At 45.5% G+C, this 21,320-nt stretch overlaps 1 protein-coding gene across 1 annotated transcript in view; it reads left to right on the top strand.

The window, feature by feature from the left end:
• Positions 1-19,428: 19,428 nt before the first annotated feature.
• The window catches only part of ephb3a (eph receptor B3a), a 32,134-nt gene continuing 30,242 nt past the window's right edge, over positions 19,429-21,320 (top strand). Inside the window, exon 1 of the mRNA XM_037084672.1 lies at positions 19,429-20,051. Coding sequence (XP_036940567.1) covers positions 19,988-20,051 — 64 coding nt within the window. The 5' untranslated portion in view covers positions 19,429-19,987. The remainder of the gene's footprint in view (positions 20,052-21,320) is intronic.

Raw genomic sequence — 21,320 nt, 5'->3', positions numbered from 1 at the left:
ATAGCGGCAAAGTGCACATAGACTCAAGTCATGATAAGTACATGTTCTCATTCTGCAGTAACAATAAATAAGTATGCAACGTCCAGGTCGGACTTTCAACATAAGCCTGCTGAGAAACACATCAGTTGATGGTAACAGTTTGGTTGGGTTTAGGCAACAACACTACTTTGTTAAGTCCAGGAAAAGATCTGAGGACACTCACATAGCATACGTTACATAGGTAGGTGCGTTATGCACATGATGTCAGTTAAGTACATCATGTAGGTTAAATTGTTAACTTAAGCTGAAGTAAGTCAATGTTGATGTTTGGTTTCATGTGCTGCAGGAATCTTGGTCTCCTGGCTGAAAGTCCCATTGGCCCATCCATCCAACCCGACCACGCGCCTATGTTGAGTTTCATGCTCTACTTTTGCTACTCTCATAGCCATGTGTACTTGTCCTGCCTAGGCGAGGCAAAACGTGACACGGTCTCAGTAGCTGTCCGACATTGTACCAGTTACCTACCAGCTCTCTAAGTACAACCATCTTCCCTTTGCGACAGTTTGAATTGTTTCTGAAGCTTCAATTTTGCTGCTACTTGCTGTTCTGCCATCACAGTTTTCAGAGTTCAGCTTGTAGCTCATGCATGTATGTACGTGCACATTAAGTGAATGAACATGAAAATATTACAGGACAGACCAAAATTATTTTAAATTGTGTTTCAGTTTAATTCAAGCATTTTATTCATTGATAGTATGAACTGTATGTTTTTAAATCAGCTTACTTCATTTACAAAAAAAAAAAGCTCTTTTGAGTCATTCAAACACAAGATATTGTCAGACATCCAATTTTTTATTTCAGCGAGTGATGACATTACATCTTGGGCAGCTGGGCTTGACATGCAATAATGTCAGTTATAGGGTTGAGATTTATCTGAATACCCAAAACATACTGTACATGAGATCCGCTCCAAAACAATACTACCATAGATTACGGCTCATCATGCTGTGTTCTGAACACACCGTTAAATATCAGAATTTATGAGCCGAGCAGAGGGCGAGAAGTAAAAAATTACTTCAGTGGAAACCTTTCCTCGGAATGAAGAGGAGGAATATTTACAGTTTACAGTCTCAAGTGTTATGCTGAAAGCCAGCCGGTAGTTTACGTTAGCGGACTCCAGTTCTAAACTCATGTTAGCTACTGTTGCTCTCTGTTAGCGTAGCACTGGGGCGAGGCACTGTGTAGATCCACATCCTTTGGACTGCTGTAACCATAATCCAACCCGAGCCCTTCACAAAGAAATCCAAGGTCCAGCAGCTTTCACCAACGTAAACGAAGGTCTCAGTCGTAATCTGCTAACATATGGCCAATAGAAAAGTGATTAAAACATATAAACGGCTGTAAATTGTAAAATGGAGCCCCTTTAATACAGAGTTTTAAACATGTGAACTGACACTTTGAGGATGTCGTGTATGTAACAGAAAAAAACATACCTCTCGCTGCACAGAAGCCTCTTTTGTTTGGTGAAAGAAAAACTGAGTCAAAGAAACTGAAGCCTGTGGGGTACGGCAGCAGTATGACGGGGGAACAAAAGTGTCTGAAATAACTGACCTGTTCCTGTTCAGGGCCGGCCCGAGGCATAAAAGACTAAGTGGCTGCCCAATCGATTATAATTATTATTTGTTTATATATCAAATAAAAGACACAAGTGATGTAAATGAGTGACTGAATGAATAATTCAAGATAAGATGATCAAGAAAATCACATCTACCGAATTCAGAATTTTCCTGACCCTACCCCTTCCCCCATTTGCACCCACTTTTGCACAAAATAAGGTAGGGGGGTCCTTATGCATCTGTCCATTATAGTGTGACATTTGTGTCAATAACTGTCAAGCACGGGTGATGGTGGCCCCAAATCAAATTCTGCCCAGGGCCCCTAAAAGGCTTGGGCCAGCATTGTTCCTGTCGAAAAATATAATCCTCTAATGCGACCCAGCCTCCCCATGTGAAGAGAGGCTTGGTCGCAGAGGAGCCCACAGTGTGACATTTCCTCCATGCCAGCACCCCTTTGTTTGCAGCAACATATAAGAATGGCTATCAGGAGGATTTATGTCAGCAGGACTTATTTCAATTGTATACAGCTATTCTATACACCTCCATCTGCAAGGACTGCATGCGTCATGTCTCCAAGGGAAAAGTGAGTCTGGAGTCAGTTTAGGCTTCTGTATGTTTCCCTGTTGTTATTTTAATGTATGTGTGCCTGATATGGATATTTAATGATATAATTTGTAGATTATGGCCATTATTATGAAATTTTAAGGTAGCACCAACAACATATATATTTTGGGCAGCGTATCACCTGAATAACCAGCAACCGCTGCTCTTTGCTGGATGTTCTTGGCTGTAGCTTGCTGTGTTCGCTCATTAGCTCATGGCTGGGTTAGCTGCAGAGTCGAGCTGTCCAACTCCAGGTCAAGCGCCCGGCTAACTTGAGTAGTAACTGATTTTAACCTGCGATGGTTCTAGATTTGTTAATGTTATCAGACCAAATTTCTCAAATCTTGATAGTCCAACAAGTCATTTTGTGGGGGGTTGTGATGCCCAAAGAAAAAGAAGAGTTTTTGGCTCCCAATGCATCATGGGATGTAACTAAACGATTTGGCCACTGTGAAAGTCTGTCGACCATGGGTGACTGGATCCAGCGGACCCAGCTCGACTGGGTTTAGCTGCCTGACGACAAAGTGAACATAACATAGAGGGCTATCGGACTCTTGCCTCATGTTGGCACAAAGTGGAGACAGGACGGGCCAGGGCTATCCATTAGCATGCTAACTTCATCAGATATCTCTTCAATACAATACATAGATGTCTTTGACATAACATTATTACTGATTATTACTGATATTTACTGATGCTCCATATCTTTCAAAATGCTCCTTTAATGGTCTAACTGTGGAGTGTTACAGCTGTAAACTGTGTCCAGAGTGAGCTGTGCAGGTAATGTGCATGCTACCCACTGTTCTTCTCATGCATAGCCATGGGATGTACCGTAATTATAGTCTGTTGAAGCCTACGCAGCTCCACCTCTCTTCTCCAAGCGACCACGCCTTCGAGCTGTAAACCAACTCCTTGCCAATCCATTAATCAATAGTATTTACATGGTTTATGAGCGCAGCTGAATTTCATTATAGAAGCAAGTAAATGTGTCCAAGTAGCAAGCAGGGAAGTAGTATGTGTGCCTTTTTCCCAGTTAGATAATTGCTTCCTATTAAAGCTTTTTTTTTTTTTTTAAAACATAATAACATAATAACATAAATGCTTGTATTATATCCCTAAAACCTTAGAAACACAAGTCACCGGGTTCTTTCTCTCTAAAAAAACTACAATAAAAGAGTCTTTGTTTGAATTTCATATCCAACAGCTTCTAATGTGAGATCTTTATTTAGTAAATGATAGCATAGCAGCGGGGCACTTAGACGCTGGCCTTTTTTTACAGCTGCCTCTAAACAAATCTGACATTTAAGAGCACTCTCTCAACATTTCCAATTGCATCTGTAACATGCATCTTCAAGTTGGCGTCTGCGAGCAACTGTCGACTTTTTAATGAGTCAATTTATGCAAAGGGACAGTGGAGATGTCGCCTGTGTTTCTACGGGGGCCCCCCCATGAGTCTGTCCGGTCAGAGCAGCATGCCTCTATCACAGGGTCCATTATGGACGGAGACACAGTTGGGGAAGCTGCTGGAGTGCATCCTGCGTCACACTGTGACGAGTGGCTCCTCAGTGGCTCAGCTGCGGGATGGGCGGTGGAGAAATCACACACAGACAGTAAAACCGATTTTTACTGTGTTTTCGGGACTGCATGTTCAGACTGTCACATCGATTTTAGATTGACGAATGTATAAGTTAACATGAATGTGAATATACTATTATATATGTCTAGTACATGTCTAGTATCTAGTAGCTAGCCACAGGTAGGTAACGTGGCAGCTACTGTATGTCCGAGGTAGTCCGAGTAGTATGTCTTGTTTTTACACTGGGTGCTTGGAAGCTGCTCCCAGGTAAAGGTGGATAATGGATTGGAATCAGAAATCAGAGGGAAGGATGAACAGTTCTACTATTGTGTGTAAATGCATATGCAAATACATATATGAGATTTTTACTCGGCCAGCTAGGCTAGTTGACAGGCTAAGCTAGGCTAGTCAAAAACACCTACAAAATATCACAAAGACTTAAAACACTGTGTACAAAAACAAAGGGTAACAATATATATAAAGCAAACTGTAAAATGTTAAGTACTTTATCCAAGTTATGGCTTAAAAGGCACTGAGATAACTAGAGCTGCATACTGTAGAGTTGGCACCATCAGCTAAAGGATGTGCAGTTTGTTAAGAGGCTGTATGTCACACTACATTGTGCCAAAAAAAACGATCAAAGGCCAGGCGAGCATTTATCTAGTAGTTACCACAACAGTATGTTCTCCATCACGGTAGACAGCGAACGTGAACACAAACATACTATGGCAGCCACAACAACTACAGAGTCAACAACAAAGACATCAAGAGTAGAGAAATCCCTCAACTTGCTGTTGTAATGTGTTGCAGTGAGAAAAAATAAACAAAACAAGAAGGTTAAACGAATCTGCATGAGTGGGGAAACGCTGATGTTTACTGCTGTTGGACAGTACTGCCAGCTGCTCGGGGATGCCGCTCCTATTGGATGTTTTGGTCCAGCTCGTAAAGTGCAGACGTCATTCAGATTTTGAATAAACTGTAAATATCAAATATGTTTGATATTATTCGGGCAGCATAATGATTCTCAAGGGGTTTTTTGTCTTTAATTAATTAACTATCCTTTAACTGTTCTTACCTTTAGTTGTTTTCTATACGGTGTTTTTCCTTCAGATCCCTCTGAATGACTGTTGCTACGCAGCTGGATTTACTCTGCAGGGGGCCTGAGGCAGCAGGAAGGTTTTTTAAAAAGCCATCAGTAGCCTAAGAACACGCAACAGACATTATTCATTGCACTTAAATGACTTCTGCCTGTGGCTCAGTGATTTATTATTGCACTCCCATAAAATTGAGGGACCCACGGGTGACAGATGAAATAAAAGAACGGCCCAAATCCCGACAGCGGAGTGTGATGTCATGACATACAAAGGATGGATTGAGTTTGAAAAAACTGGATCTCAGAGTTCTCATTAAGCACCTTGATAGTGTCTTCTTTTTTTCTTTTTACTTTTTACCTCTATGCTTTGTGACTTTTCCCCTGCTTTAAAACAGCTTCTGCTAGAAATGTCAGTACTGCTCTCTGCAAACATGGATCTTCAGTACCTCAGTCAATATTTCAAGTCACACCTGCATAGACTGCTGAAGAGCCAGACTGAAGCTAACAGTGGGGGGTACTGGTCGTCGCCATCTTGGCACCCTAACTCAAAAATGGGCAAAGAGAGGGAGCGTGGGTAGAGCTGAAGCGAGTCCAGTTAGTTAAACTAGGCCACTTGTCTGGATGCTACCAGGCTGATGAATCCACGTTTTTGTCCCAGTAGTTCGGAAAACAAACTCTGCTCTCCTTGACCCCAGGTGTTTATGACTCTGGACGCTCCAGGCTCTGCTCACGGCCGTGTTCTCCAGAGCTTGCAAGCCCCAGCTGCTGTTTGCCAGTTAACGCAAACAGAGTCGATTGTTAATCCAAAAAACAGGTGTCTGCCCCTCAGCGCCATCTTTGCGTTCAATTAAGCATACAGAGCACCATATTGTTCGTGAATATTCTCCAAAAGGCATGAAAAACTCAAACACAGTCGAGAACCGTGACTGGAATCAGGTGAGGGTGAAGGTCAAGCCTGTAAGTTTAAAATGACAGAAACTCTCTCTCTATGTCAAATAACCCCAAATGTTGGAACTATTGCAGAGCGCTCGTTTTCTTGAAGGACTCCATTAGCTTTGGTAAGGAGGTGATTGGAAAAATGTGTGATTTCGGGGGCCTTAATTCGCAGGCTCATGCTGAGATGACCCTGAAGGTTTGTCCTTTTTTCAGACGTGGTAGCGCTCCTCCAGAGCCGCAGAGCCATGAAAACAATGTTTTCACAAGCTGAGTTGTTCTGGAAACACTCAATTTGGCCATCTTAGCGCGTGTTACTCGAAAATAGAACAAAGTGCAAGCAGTGAGTCAGTTAAGTGCCTGCAAAATACCACAAATATCATCACATATATAAACAAATAGGCCTATAAAACCTCATCCCCAGCAGTTTGTGCTACTAAACAAAATAGTTCTAGTAATGAAGAGGACCCATGGGATCTCACATAAACCGGTTCCCTTTTAAAATTCATTAAATCCCATTTTTGCTCAATACACCCATGATACTGGTGTCCTGCATAAACCTCCTACATTCAATGTGCTGTATATGTGTGGTCACTTACATAAACGGGTCTGTTTCAGTGAGAATTTGATGTTTTACATCAATTTCTCTTTGAGGACCACTTACTTCTGTTTACACGACGGACTGAAGGACCCTCTTCCTTGTGTAAACCTCTCAAAACCCATATCACAAACACCGTTTATCATAATCACGCTTAAATCAACACGAGGATAAAATTTGAATTCCACAGCGAGAACATGTATTTTAAAAGGGTGCAATGTGTGACAGGCGGCCAAAACTGTAGCTGGAAATACTGAACTAAAACTATCGACAGACTGCAAAGAAACAATAGTGTTGACGTGCCAAAGACATCGACTGTAAGCACAGCGTCCTGCTGAGGTTAGCACGCTCACCAGCTAGTCCCGGCCTGCTAGTGCCTAAACAGTCAGCTGAGAGATGTATGCGAGCGGTGAGTTTGCAAGGTTCCACAAGTCCTCTTACATTTTTACGGCTAATAAAGGAACGAAATGGAGCCACAAATTGCCATGAAAGGAAATACTTCAACACCTTTTTCTCCCTATTTAACAGAACTTAAAACCATACACCTTCAGATTTCAAGTCGCTCTCTGAGCCAAGCTTAATTTCCTTGTTGAAGGAAGGCCAATTCTTACATATTGCACCTTTAAATCATGGTCAAACTCACTTTTTTCAAACTCGCCAGAGACAAAATAATACTCACAGAACAGGAACGGTGGCAAAACCAGATGTCTGTCAAGTTAGTTTATGATGATAATTACATTCGCTAATGACGGCTATCAGACCGTGGTGTGTGGTTGCCTGTTGTAGCATAGCATATTTTTAGATTAGTTTAATTATTGTTATTGTGAGCTGTTCAAATCTTATAATTTCCTTTGATTTAAATTGATAAATTGCTATGCACTGCTGTCTATAATAATCATTACCGAATGTAATCATAGACAAATCCAACAAATTTCCAATTTACTGTAGTTGTGTGTGTGTTGCCGTACCTAATGGGTTAGGTTAGACGGTGGACACGCTTGCGTATGCACCAAGCCCCCAGGTGGAGTGCTAGGCTTTGAAGCCAGATTTCGTAGGGGCCAAACCGCTAAATACTGTCATCACGTGATGAACTGGGGCCCAAAAATAATTTTCGCCCAAAGTTTACCTTGCGAGAGGAGTAATCAAATGTCTACCATATGCACTACTCAAATCAGGGAGTTGCTGTGGTGTGCAAAAGTGCAGTAGACATCAGTTGGCGGTTACTCTGGTGATATGCTGCCCCCTATTTTTTCGGAGCGACCGTTGACACATGGCCAATCTCTACACATTGCTCCTTTAAATGATACATTTGTGTCATGCCGGTCTGACACTGCACAACACTGTGCTGGAGTTACTGTCTACAAATTCATGACATGGTTGGTTTTCATTAAGCGGGATGATTGTATCTGTATTCAATTCAGAAAATGCTGCCTGACGGCGCAACAGGAAGATATCAGGATGAGCTAAAATAACCTCAGAGTCGTGGCGGCGTCATAGCATCAGCGCGGCACCCTGGTGCTGCAGTTCAGCTATCGGCCCCCCCTCGACAGCTCAGAACTGTGTAATCCATGATTATGTTTATCCCCTGTTTTGCAGAGGCTGGTAGACTTCCTGTCACGACTGACTTTATGGAGAGGACAGCGGTGACGCGCTGCTTTTTCTTAAGATTCAACCCCAGTTTTACAGAAGAGCACGTAGCAGTGATGTTGGCTCACTTCAAACACTGTGAGAATCTGTTATCAAGGACAGTCTTCAGAAAAGGGCGGTCAGTCATCACTCATACATGAGAGCTTGACAGCTTAGCTCGCTGGCCTGGTTCTGCTTCTACAGATGTTTCCAGCTGTGTAAAAAGGGCATCGCGACAGCGTGGAGCACACAGCAACACGCAGGCAGCGCAGCACATAATCCTCATGTGGGAAAGAAATGAAGACTCTCCCCTGAGGAACCAATTCAAGTCAGCATTCTCACGGCCATCAGGTGGGCATGAAGGCCTTTAAATAGACCTCTAAGTCAAAGTAAGATGATGTGACAGGTGCTACACACCTGCTGCCTGCCATGACTCAGAGTGTCCCTGCCACAATGAATTTATGAGTTCCCCCAACCCTATCCTGAGCCTTTTCAGGGAAAATATACAGAGATTAAATTCTAAGAATTCTTGCGAAAACCTTCTTTATGGCCCAGGCCACTGTATTGTTTCATTTACCTCAGCTGCTCCAAGATCCAGTTTCAAAACCAGCCCCTGACCCTGAACCCAGCATTACAGTTCTGGGTCCATTGCACTAACTTTATCCTCCGTGCGCTCCAGCCATCACAGCGACATGACAGCTTTGTTTACAGGCTGACCTCTCGTGGGACTCTGAAGGCCCTCCACTCCGCCTTTGGCTCAATTCATACAAAAAAAGAAACAAAATCCCACATTTGAACTTGGTCGCCCATCTGGTCTTTTCACTGTTAGCCGAGCATGAGTAACGGTCACAAGCTGGTCAGATGAAGTCTGGAAACTCTGTTTTTGAAGTTGGTCTGGAGCCCTGATTTTTTGGAGTCGGATGAGAAGATCTTTTCCAGCCTCATTACATTGTGGCATATATGAAGCTACGACTAGAAATGAGGTGTTTGTTAGCATAAAGACTATAAAAACAGTGAGCCAAGCTCTGTCCAGAATCAAAAAAACTCCAACTATCAGTGCCATTAACACTTACTAATTAAAGGTGCAATATGTAAGAATTTTTGTTTGCCTGTATGACGTGTATGTATTGTGTTGCAGGGGTATCTACTGAGGTTAGCCATCTAACCAGCTAGCCCTGTTGCTTGTGGTGTAAGCACCAACGCTCCTCTGTCGCTTTGGGCTCCCAGTCTGATGCACCACTACATGCACGGCTAACTGAGCTAACTATGACGATATGCTACCCTCAATTTCTTTTTAGTGTGAGTTCAACTGTAGGCAAATTCTCACTTACTGCAGAAGTTAGTGACGGTCTTTAAGCTAAGCTATGCTAACAGTCCCCTGGCTGTGGCCTTGTACGTTAAAAAAACAACATAAGACTCGACGTGTCAAACGGGAGCTACAGTAACATTGTTTTGAAGTATGAATGATGTTTGTGCATGTTGCTATGTTGTATGATGTTGACAAGTTATATCTTGATGACAAATGATCAAACTGCAGCTGAATGACATTTGATTTTCTGATCGTTTGCAGCTGTGAGTTGGCTCCTCTTGCTGTTCCCTCTCTGTAATGTGCATTGCATTGTGGGACAACAGTGTGCACTAACAGCAAACTCCACAATCAGGTGGATTTAGGTATGCAAACTCACCTCTCACTGTGCAATTATTTGTCGTGTCATTGCCATTTGCTCAGTGCGAGCGGCCTTTATTCCTCAGACCTGCTCAGAATGAAGTGTGCGGCGTTGTGCTCGCTGCACTTCGCCGTTCCGACACTAGGAGGTGCTCACGTTCCACGGAATGGAATGATCCTCCACTGGAGGCAGGAGGCAAACACCCGGAGAAACATACAGCAGGTTGCATCATGGTGTAATATTCCCCCTGTCCTCGTGCCAGATGAAATTACTGTTTCCCCGCCCCCAAATCTCGGGTTTGTGTAACAACCAGGCTCTGTGTCACCGCCCGTCGCCGGGGTGCAGAGGAGAGGAGGCCTCGGAGGGGGCAGACAGTCACAAGCGCTCATCATCATCACCGCTTACCTTAAGAAGCGGCTGCAGAATCACCTCGACAGCAGCTACAATGCTGCATGCGAGATGCTGCAGCCTGCAATCCTCCCAGAGGTTCGGTCCAGCTAATCCGCTCAAACACGATATAAAACTTTTTTCTCAAGGCGTCTTGACTCACACACACGCACTCACTCGGGGCACGCGCCATCGCACTGACCTCATTATGAAAAGGTTTCACGGAGCCTTCGACCCACATATTGACTCCTCTGCTTTTTTTTCTCAACTGAGGCCGGTGAGGTCATGCTCGGTGGGTACCCAGGGGAAAGTGGGTTGATGCACAGCTCCTACAGTTGGTGGAGGCAGTAACGAAGACAAGCTCATGAAGGGCAGAACGGACTAATCTGTCGGGTTGGCAACACGTGAGCAGGCGGACGTCTTTTCACTCATCCAACGAGTGCAGAGCAACTTCAGTCTTGTTCATGTCGTGGTGACGTTCGCCGTCTAGTTGGTACCTTTGTTATCGGTGTTGCACAGTGTTTGATTGGTAAACCATGTCTCTCCTTCCCCAACTCGCGTGGCAAAAGAGAAAATAAATGTTCAGTGTGGCAGAACAGGAGAAGCTACCGATTCCAGCGCTCTCGGTGACGACTCGTACTTCCAAACGCGTCGAGCGATGAAAAAGCGCCTGAACGAAAGAAAGGGGCAAAAACAGGTGACTCCAAAACAGAATGGAAAGCAGTCGAGCAAGTGCGGCGACGAAGAGAGGAGGGAGGGGACTGCTAACTACAAAACGGGTAGGAAGGTAGTCGAAACGGGGGACAGCGCGTAGGTCATTGTAAAGTTGATTAATGCTGCCGGACTGTTCTTTTCTTCGCCAAGGTCTTCAGTCGGATTGTTCCGTGACAACTAAAAGGAAAAGGATGTGAATGCTTTATGCATGAATACCTCATCTCAGTGCATCTCTCCATTCTGCTAACAGATAGCAACAGCAGCTAACGTTAGTTGAGAGGCGGAGTCCACAGCACAGGTGTTCCACGGAGCCCCTTTAAAAAGTGCATTTTTGCGCCGCTCCATCCCAGCTTGCCCCGGTCTCTAATCACGTCTTTGATTTTTGCCACTGAAGCAGCTGTAATCATTATTTTTTTACAAAAACAAGCACCAGATGTGAGCGGGGCCAGTGCCAGTGATGAACCTACAGAGAATTACAGCCGGACTCGCTGCCCTGCTCAGCTTTACCAAACTTTACAGCGAGTTTCAGCTCATTATTTGGCTGTGTGGCCCAAACTTTACTGTTTAGGTTCACTCCGGCCGCTCTCAGGGGTTGCAGCTGTCTTTCTTTTTCTTTTTTCTTTTTTTTTTTAGACAAATAAAAACTGAACTCTACCTGCTCAGCAGCCAGGCAGACAAACACAGTTAGTGAATAGCTCACGAGCATGGTGGAGCATTCAGCAGCTGAAGAGTGAAATGTGACTGATAAGTGGATGATCGTCATGCTGATGACTTACTGTATAACTGCCAGATGTGAGGAACTACATATTGACTTAAAAGGTAATAATATGAAGTTCTGTTTACAAAGGAAATCTGACAAATGATTAGCATTTCGCTGCTTTTTATTATGTGCGTTGAAGTCCGTCACATTGATGCTTTTAATCAAGAATTAGATAAATACTTCTTCCATCACTGAGAACGATCACCCCGTGATGCCCAATGCAAACAAGACGGGCATGATTAAGAAAAGTAAAGCAAAGCAGCGTCATGTTTTGGGTTGATTTTTTTGCTCGACCCGATCACCAGGGGTCTTGCCGGGAAAAGGTCAAAGGACGTCTTGTGCCGGTCGAATGAATCCACGGGGGAACGGATGAGCAGCCTCTGCAGCAGTCTGCTCAGCCTGCGTGATGATTTTTGTGCTCGAGTAGACCCTGAAGTGGAGGCTGCCGCTGCTGCTGCTGCTGCTGTCTGACTCAAATCATTTTACAGGTTGTGCTGGGTGAGAGAATACCCTCTTGAAGTGTGGACCTTTGGCTGGGAAGGACTGCCAAACCAAGCCGGGGCCACGCCGGACAGTTTTGACTCCAAATGAGGAGTGTGAGAAGCAAGGAAAAAACGACTGACACCAATTTACTCAACCTGTGGGGTGAAGTGGAGAGGCTGTTAGATGGTGCGGCAGACACAGCTTACCTGGACACCTGTCAGGGAAAATCCAAAGCGATGAGCAGGTCAAATGCCCTCAGGTTTTTGTAGCTACCAGGCATTACCACGCATTAATAATGGATGCAGAAAGAGCTTTAGATGTCATGTTTCACATCCGTATGTGCGAGAAACGCAAGCAAGACCAGAACGCAAATTAACGTTGCGGCTTTGCTTTGCATTCAGCGAGCGATCAGAGGGATCGGGCACACCTCTGGTGACCACATGACTGCGTCACTCTGACCTGCAAAGGGCGGAACATTTCTTAACAACCAGCTCATAGTTAAAGGTGCAGTGTGTAGTTTTGGGGGAAGACATTTTAATCAGAGGAGAAATTTTCCCTTTTGTCTTTTGAATAATACAGACTGACCTTAAAGGACATCACAATTTCTTACCGTTTCACTTTATATGTTTTTATATATGGCGGACCCTGCCACCCTTCCAGCGTCAAGTAGTGTTCTGGGGACCTTATATTCCCCTGAGAGCAGCTTGTTTATTCGAGTTCTGGGAAAGGTAAATATTTCTGAGCTTGCGTGATCACCTCATTAATATTGTGAATATTACAGTTCTGAGATTTAATTGCGTCTCTTAAACCACACAGGCATGTTTACAAGACGGAGGCAGCGTCTTTCACTGTCCGTCCTCTGTTATCTAATTTGTCTCAGTCCTCTTTGTTCGTGTCCCTGCTCCATCTCAGCTGATGAAAAACAATTGTCTGTATTCATTTTCTGCCTCCACTATTCCCTCTCCCTCTCCTCGGCCCTCCTGAGGGAGCCCAGTTGGCTTGCGCTCTAGGCTGGTGAGGGAAGTGAGCGCTGCAAAATTAGCAAACACGCCAAAGCCAGTAATTGTTAAATTGCAGCAAATGGACCCCATGTGAGCCAGGCAAATAAACTCAGAAATCAACACGGCTTACCCAGACCCAGTTTATCTAAATTCCAATAGTATGCTCAGTAATGGAAAAACACTGTAGAAATGCCATTTCAAATAGACCCCAATGTAATCCCCAGCCCACTGGGGTCCATTTAATCAATGCTACAGACATGAGCATAGAGGAGGAACAGTCTGCAAATGGAAGTGGAGTTCTGAGTCAGCTCGCAGGAGATTAAAAAGTAGAGGTGGATGAATAATGGAGGAGGAGAATGGTGGGAAAATTGCCGAATGTGGCGAATCATCAATAACGCCTCCTGTGAATAATTCTGAAGGAGAAAAAAAAGAGAAAAAAAAAAGACTTCTGCTGAAACTGTCTGTGCCCACTAAAATGGAATTGTTCTTAATTAGTTTTTTGCTGTGTGTTGCCTCACTCTCCGGACAGGCGCGCTTTATTTTCACACGCGGGCTTCCGCTCATTTGTGCCTCAGATTACCTGCAATCCCGAGATCTCCAGCTGAAATCCTCCATTATGCAAGCCCCCCTCCCACAAATAACTGACAGCTTTCCACTAATTAGCTGTGAAGTTTGGGAGTCAGAGGAAGTGCAGCCGGTGTTTTTTTTTTTGGTGGAGCTCTACACCCCCAACCTGGAGCTGGGGCTGACACTGACAGCTTCTCGAGGAAGACTCGATTCGGGAGCAGTTTCAGACAAACACGGCGGGCTCCCCCGAACCAACACCAATTCATATTTAATCAATCAGCGGCGCACAGAACAACACGCTGACAGCGGTTTGTGAAAAGCCCAGCAGTGCTTGTGCCCTTAAGCACCAGCTAACAGCCAGCTCCCTGTCTGAGCGTAATCATGTATCATTACTTCTGCAATCAATGAAGCAAAACGCCACTCCTGCACTATTTCATGTCGTGTTTCAGCGGCGCTCGTGACGACTGGCGAGCTCTTTATTTTGGCCTTGTTAGCAAACAAGGAGCGCAGACAGATATGACAGATATTCAAATATATGCGGCATCGTGTGAAAAACTCTTTGGGCGAAGTCTTCTTCTGATTGTTTTTTTCCCTCATTATCTGTCAGCGTTGTCCCCCATTAACTTGGGGGACAACTCCCAGAGTTTGTTGACAGATCATTTCCAGTTTCCTCTCATCAGCCGCCCTGAAGAAAACAAATCATCGACACGCTCTTCTTATGCACTGAGTCAATCCTGACGATAGTGCTTATATTTACACTGTGACGTGTAGCTCGGATGCTTTTGCTCAGCTTCAATTAAATGTTGTATTTAGATGGGGAGTTTGACATTTCGATGAAATTTGCTTGTTTGCTTTCTTGTAAATGAGATTGATATTACTCCCATGTTTTTACTATATATATAAAGCTACAGCCTGCAGCTGGTTAGCTTCACTTAGCTAGCGCAAAGACTGGAAACTGGAGGAGAACAGCTACTGTGCCCATGTCAATGGTGATGAAAGCCTTCATCTGACGCTATAGCTCAGTAATGACTTTGTTAAATCCTGTTTGTTTTGGCCGTACAAAAACCTAAATGTAAAATGACAATGTGTGATGGTAACAGGGGTTGTGTGTTGGACTATTTCTTAGTCCAGCCCTACGATTTCATGGCAATGCTAAACAGCTGTAGCTTCCTGTTAACCGCCATGAGACGTAATTTCCAGTGTCGTCATATCAAGGACTGAACAGGTTGATTGTCGGACTCCCAAAAAGACAAATATCACTGTTCTCTGAACAACAAGACCATTGCAGCGTACTCGCAACAGGTGATTAGCTTTAGGCACCAGAACTATTTGGTTAGGATTAGGAAAACATTGTGGTTTGGGTTACGTTGCGTTACGTTGCGTTACATGAACCTGTGCACTTCATGTGCTGCTCCTCACTTCCTCCTTTAGAACTGTAGTAATAATTACAGCCATCTTAAAGCCTTTTCATGCCACCCATACGAGTGGATTCCAAAAATATAAGTTTGACCAGTGAAACCTTTTTTTTCTTCAGCTGAAAAACTCACGAGATACGACAGACACCGCCTCAGTAGTAGAGGACAGTTAATGGCTCGCAGCAGTTGGGATATAACTAAGATGTTAGTAGCCCATATTCACTTGCTTACGTTATCCAGTATGTTGGTCACAGAAAGGGGCTTTTGGGCTTCAGAGGGAACTTACTGGGCTCCATTCGCTGACATGTTAATGACCAAATCTGATTGTGAAATGTACTGATTAATGTTTCGGTAAAGGGAAAATGGAGCACAGAACCGTGGATAATTCACACCCGACCCGTTGTGCATACTTACAAAGTCACATGCAGATTCTCCGCGTTGTCGTGCTGCAGTTTTGTGTAATAAAATGGAAATTTGTCTGCGATTCGGTGACAGCTGGGCCGACTCCTGCTGATCATGTGAAGATCATGTGACGTGATCGAAAGCACCAGAACAACTCCTAAATGGACCCTGTGGGAACAATGTTTTCTTCGAGTTGGAATTCGGTTGGAAGTGTGTGCACAGCAGATTTGTGGTGGAGCAGATTGCCGTTACACATACCCAGAAATTGTTGATTATTCTTTAATGGACGGAGGGATTCCTGTGACTATCTTATGTAAGCGAATTGTTCCCCGCTGTATGTCTTGTAAATTATGCATCCGTGAAGAATAGGAATCACAATTATGAGTTACGCTTTCAGTTTTTATGTAATTTACATTTTTTTTGTTTTTTTATCAAAGCGAAGACAAAGAAATATACAACATACATTGGGCATGAGCGTAAAAAAACACCAGCAAGGCACTTTCTGCATTTGTGTACATTTCAGAGAAAAATGGCAGCATGTGTTCAACATAAATCCATAGCAGCATGTGCGTGCATATTTGTGTTTATGGTGCACACAGCGCGGTGGACTGGACAGATTCCATAATTCACAAGTAGTCTGCAGGAGACAGTCTGGCTTTGTGGAGATGTTCTGTCATCTCCTCTTGTCAGCTTAACGCCGCCGTCCTGCGGAGCTCGTTTTCATTCCCTCCACTTCATCCTTGGCTCCTCATGTCTCCTCTCCATGCTCTGTAAAATATGTATTTTTCCCCCTGAGCCCGAGAGCTGATTTCTCATCTGCAGCAGGATGGGAAGACTCTCCAGAGCTGCAATTCTTTACTCCACCTGTCGCAGCAACAACCGAAGCACACACAATCCCGGTCCAGTCAGCAGCTTAAATCTTGGGATTTGACTGCCGGTTCATCGTGTTGGAGGCTGGAGGGGCCGCACTAACAACGCAACACCTGAAGATACAGTGCGGACGTACTGGAAGGCATGCCTGCGTCTGCATGAGGCCATTTTTGCAGCCGGAGAGATACAATCAGAGCCTTTTTTTCTCTGCACAAGGAAAGCAATTGTAAGGGGCTTGGCACACTGAGAGCCCCATCAGTCAAAATTTGGCTTGTCAGGATATTTCAGAATAAGAGGCATAATGAAAACACACTGTGCTGTGTACGTTGAGGATACTGGGGGGAATTCAAGGACTGCTGCAAAAGCTACAATCATTAGCAGGTTTGGATATTTTGTCCAAAACACTCTGTTGGTCTCGAAGGAGCCTTTTAAGCACACACAAACAAGTCATCTATGAGAGATTTTTTTTTAACAAATAGCAGTTGCACAGCAGCTGCAGCAGCAGCCACCGTCGTCACATATCATCATTTACATGACCTGTTCATGATCACTGCGCTGAGGGACGCTGTCTGACGGCTTTCCCCCCCTCTTGGTCTGAATAAAGCTGGTTAAAGAGAGCTGTCCATCACTGGTTTCAGTGGTGGAGGCTGACCCAAGCCTGCTGGGAACTGAACTGTAGTTAATTAGCGCACAAAGCCGGGGGGACAAAGGAAACTTCAGGGCGGAGGAGGTGAGGGAGGGAGAGGGGGGTAAAGCTGGGGGTCTTGAGTTTGAAGCACAGTGGGACGTTTTTTTGGGGGGGGGGGGGTTGAAAACTTTGTATGTGTGTGTTCCTGCGTCGGGGAGTGGGGGCTCGCAGAGGGATGAATTAGCAGTGTGAAGGGGAGCCTTGTCCCTGAGCTGAGAGCGGCTACCAGCCAGCACACACACACACACACACACACACACACCCTCTTTCGCTCTCGCTCTCTCTCTCTCTCTCTCTCTCTCTCTCTCTCTGCTGGGACCCTCCAAGGGACAAAAGAGTGGGTGGGTCTGGTGAAAAGGGACCAAAAAGACAGAGACTGCAAAAGGTCGACGTAGGACATGAACTAATGGGGTTGGGCAGTCTGTTTTGCACTGAAGATGTCACTTTGATGAGCAGTAACTCCAAGAGAAAGCTGCAATACAGTCTGTTCCAGCAGCCCTTCCTCAGGGCCAGTTTCAGCCGACTTTTATTTTGAAAGTGGTCCGAAACCTCCGAGTGGTGTCCATCCACCAGCTGGTCAGACAAAAGTAAACTCTGTGGATTTGCTTTGGTTAACTCGCCGAGCGCCAGCTCAGATCACAGGTGGTTACTGTGCACTTTCAGCCTCTGAGGCCACTCGATAACCCGCGGGAGGCGCTGTGCGTCCGCTGTTATCAGAGCTCGCATCGACGCTCCCCGCCGCCGCGTCCACGGTCCATTTAATGCCACAATTGATCGTCATTTAGCGGCAGTGAGCGGGGCGTCCAGACCGGTGTTACCTGCTGCCAGGACGGACAAACACCGCGGGCTTGGTGGCCGCTTCAGTCGGCTGGCCAACCAATCAACCGACCGGCGGGCCAGCCAGCCTCCTCCCCCCTCCTCCTCTCATCTCCTCCCCCTCTCATCCTCCGCACGCCCCCCCTGCCAGATGCGTCAAGCACCGAGAGACGACCAGGCCAAAGCCGGAAGTTTGACACTTTTGACTTCAAAATACTAAATGTCTGTCTATCTGCCTGTCTGTCTGTATTTATTTGTTTATGAATCCATTCATTCATACATTCTTATGTGAAAATCACTCCAAAGAATAAATTAGCAATGGGTTAAATGTAGCTCTATGCCAACCTGATAAGTGATGTCAGCTGCTGTGACATCAGCGTGAGGTCATCTTCTGTCCACAGCTGCTGTTTACTACCAGGTGTGACTCACCTTTAATTCCTGCTTACCAAATATTTATATGAGGTGTGAACAAAGATATAATACAAAGGTAATGTTGTGACCGCAGACACAAAAACTGCAAGAAAGAGGCTAAAATATTGGCTGACCTTAAAGGTGCACAATTGTTTTGGGTGGAAAAAAAAAATAATTAGAGGAGAAAGATATTCATTGATTGGTTTTTTTTGTTTGTTTTTTTAATGTCCAAACAAACAAAATAAACAAAATTATGACTGAATAAACTCAATATACTAACTGAACTAAACAGTTACATACTGTTTTACTGTTTTGTCTGACTTAAATCCTCTGAGCACCTTAAAAAAATCACTATTTCTGAGTTTGTGTTTTTACCTCATTAATACTGTATATATTACAATTCTGGCTTAACGAATGTACCTGCTTTTGGAGAATAACAATATATAAACCTATTTGAATGTCATGTAAAAGAGAAGAAAATACATTATGATCAAAACAAGCAACACAGCTAGTACACTGGATTTCCTGCCCATGTTGCTATATTTTATAAAAAATACTAATCCTTTATATGAAGATAAGATTAACTTTATTGATCCAATGTATGGACGCTGATGTGACAGCAGCAGCTGACACATGGGAGCCTGTAGAAATGTCAATTCTAAAAGACTACAATACAGTTTTCATTATATAAAGTGCACACTATGTGATTTCTGGAGAAGAAACTCAAAATGTTAACAATTACCATATAAATACTTATAATACTTATTCAAATGCACCCTTTTTTCCATAACTGAATAAACAAGCTGTTCTCAGAGGAAAGTAAGGTCCCCAGAACACTGTTTGAAGCTAGAAAGGTGGCAGAGTCTGCCACATATAAACATATGAGTAAAACAATGTGAAATTATGTTGTCCTTTAAGATCAGTTTGTTTCTTCGGTTTATTCAGTCATGAAAACATAGAGTTTGTTAATTTAGCTTGAGTAGGAATAATAAATCAAATCAATGAAAATCTTTCTCTCATATTCCCTTAAACTTGATAGTGCACCTTTAAAGTCAAAGGTGAGGCTGCCATTTGCCAAATCTTGCACACTTAGGTCATGCTGTCGGGAACAAATGCGCGCTGTCCCATCAATGAAGTGATAAATGGCACGTGCTATTATTTTGAAAGTCCTGATCGGAAGCCCGACGCCCATCGCGCGCGCCTTGACGCCGCCCGCGCGCGCCCCCCCAGCCCCCTCTGAGCGTCTCTGTCCCACCGATGCCATTCCGACGCACATCCCTCACAGGCGAGCAACAGCCGCGCGGAGTTAGCCAAAGTGGACTACAGCGGACCCTCTGACGCGGACAGCGCTTCACCCCGCCGGTCTCCATCCTCTGCCCGATCGGGAGGGCAGCAGCCCCGGAGATGCGCCCCTGGACGGCGGCTGCGTGTCGGTAAAGTGAGCTAAAGAGAATGAGAGTGAGGCAGGGCGCAGTGTGTGCAGCGGCGGCGGCGGACGCAACTCGCGGATAACGGGGACCCGATTGAATGCAGCGCGAGGGAGCAGCAGGAGAAGGAGAGGGAGCGCTCGGTTCTTCCTGAGGATTGTGTGCGGGCGGGAATGGGGCGCAGAGAGAGCCCCGCATCAAAGCTGAAGGCATGAGAGCCGGGAGAGGAACAAAAAGCTCGGCTGCGGCGCTCCGTGTGTGAGTCTCCATCCGTCCATCTATCCATCCATCCATCCATCCATCCATCCGAGGGGGTCCAGTCTACACCTTTCTTCATGTTGCAGACGCCTGGTTTATGACGATGGATTACTTGCTGTGGGTGTGCAGCCTCGTCGTCCCCGTGGTGCTGGCTGTAGAAGGTACGTCGTTGTGCGTGTGTATGTGTGTGTGTGTGTTTTTTACATGACTGTACATCCCTCACTACTTTTGTGTCCCGTGCGTGAACAATGGGGAGCTGCTCGGACGCAGTAGAATCTGGCAGTGAAGCACCTTATTGTGTGTGTGTGTGTGTGTGTGTGTGTGTGTGTGTGTGTGTGTGTGTGCGTGCGCGCGCGCGCTTGGTTTTCTGACAATTTGAATCATACGTGGTCCCGTCCATCCCGTCGGTCCACTGAGCAGATCAGTCATTAGAGCTGCTGCGGTGGATGGAATTACATCTGTAAGCAAGACTCCATCCATGTATTTTTCTTAATTAAAGCTGTTAATGTAATGCGGGCCCGCTCTGTTAAATAGGCAATTCCGCCGAGCATCAATTTGCTCTCTGATTGTAATACACATGTATCAGCACGCCCCGTTCCCTCTGTGTGTGTGTGTTTGGTGTGTGTGTGTGCGTGATGCCATCCCAGTGTTTCCATTGCGGCTGAAGGACTGCCCTGTTGCTATTGTCCCTGTTGTTGTCACACCCACGAGCTGATTGAGGAGGGAGGAGGATGCCTACCTGCCCCACCTGCCCCACCTTGTATCCCCCCCACCCCCACCCCAGAGCGGCACAGAGGTTCCATTCACAGTACAGATGTGCCGCCCTCACCCAACACACAGGGTGCTTTCAACCTGCTGCTGGGGCTCGCCCACCAATCAGTGGCATGGACACTTAAAAACCGAAAGACCGGAGCAGATCAACAACACTCCCCCCCCCCCGAAACACCACAGGGACACATGTGAAACACGTTGGATGACAAGTGCAAATTAAAGGTCAACGGCTTAACAAGTGTGCTGCAGCCCCCGAAGCTCCCTCCATCGTCTGCGGGGGGGGGGGTGCGGCTGTGGCTCCGGGGGGAAGAAGCCCACCCTGCCCGATGACTCCCCTCTCTGAGCTGTAGCTACATCTCACTGCCTCTCTCTCTCTCTCCCTCCCCTGTCCAATCTGCCTCTCCTGGACCGTGGCCAGCCCGATCCCTCATCAATTCTGGTGTCAGCGAGTAAATCAATGCAGCGGCAGCAGCCCCCCTCCAGGTCCCAGTGGGCTCCGACGGCGCGGTGATCAGCCCCGTTTCCCCAACTGGACCACTGGCTGTTACTCACAGCTCAGGGGTTAACTAATGTTTGCCCTCTGAGGATAAACATGAAGGGCAGATCATGGGATGGGTTTGAATGAGGGAGTGAGGTGGGGATGGGGGGTGGGGGTAAAG

Source organism: Acanthopagrus latus, chromosome 21 (genome assembly GCF_904848185.1).
Source record: "Acanthopagrus latus isolate v.2019 chromosome 21, fAcaLat1.1, whole genome shotgun sequence".
Classification (NCBI taxonomy): Eukaryota; Metazoa; Chordata; class Actinopteri; order Spariformes; family Sparidae; genus Acanthopagrus; species Acanthopagrus latus.
Note: the sequence above shows the minus strand (reverse complement) of the source record. Positions and strands in the feature narration are given on the sequence as shown.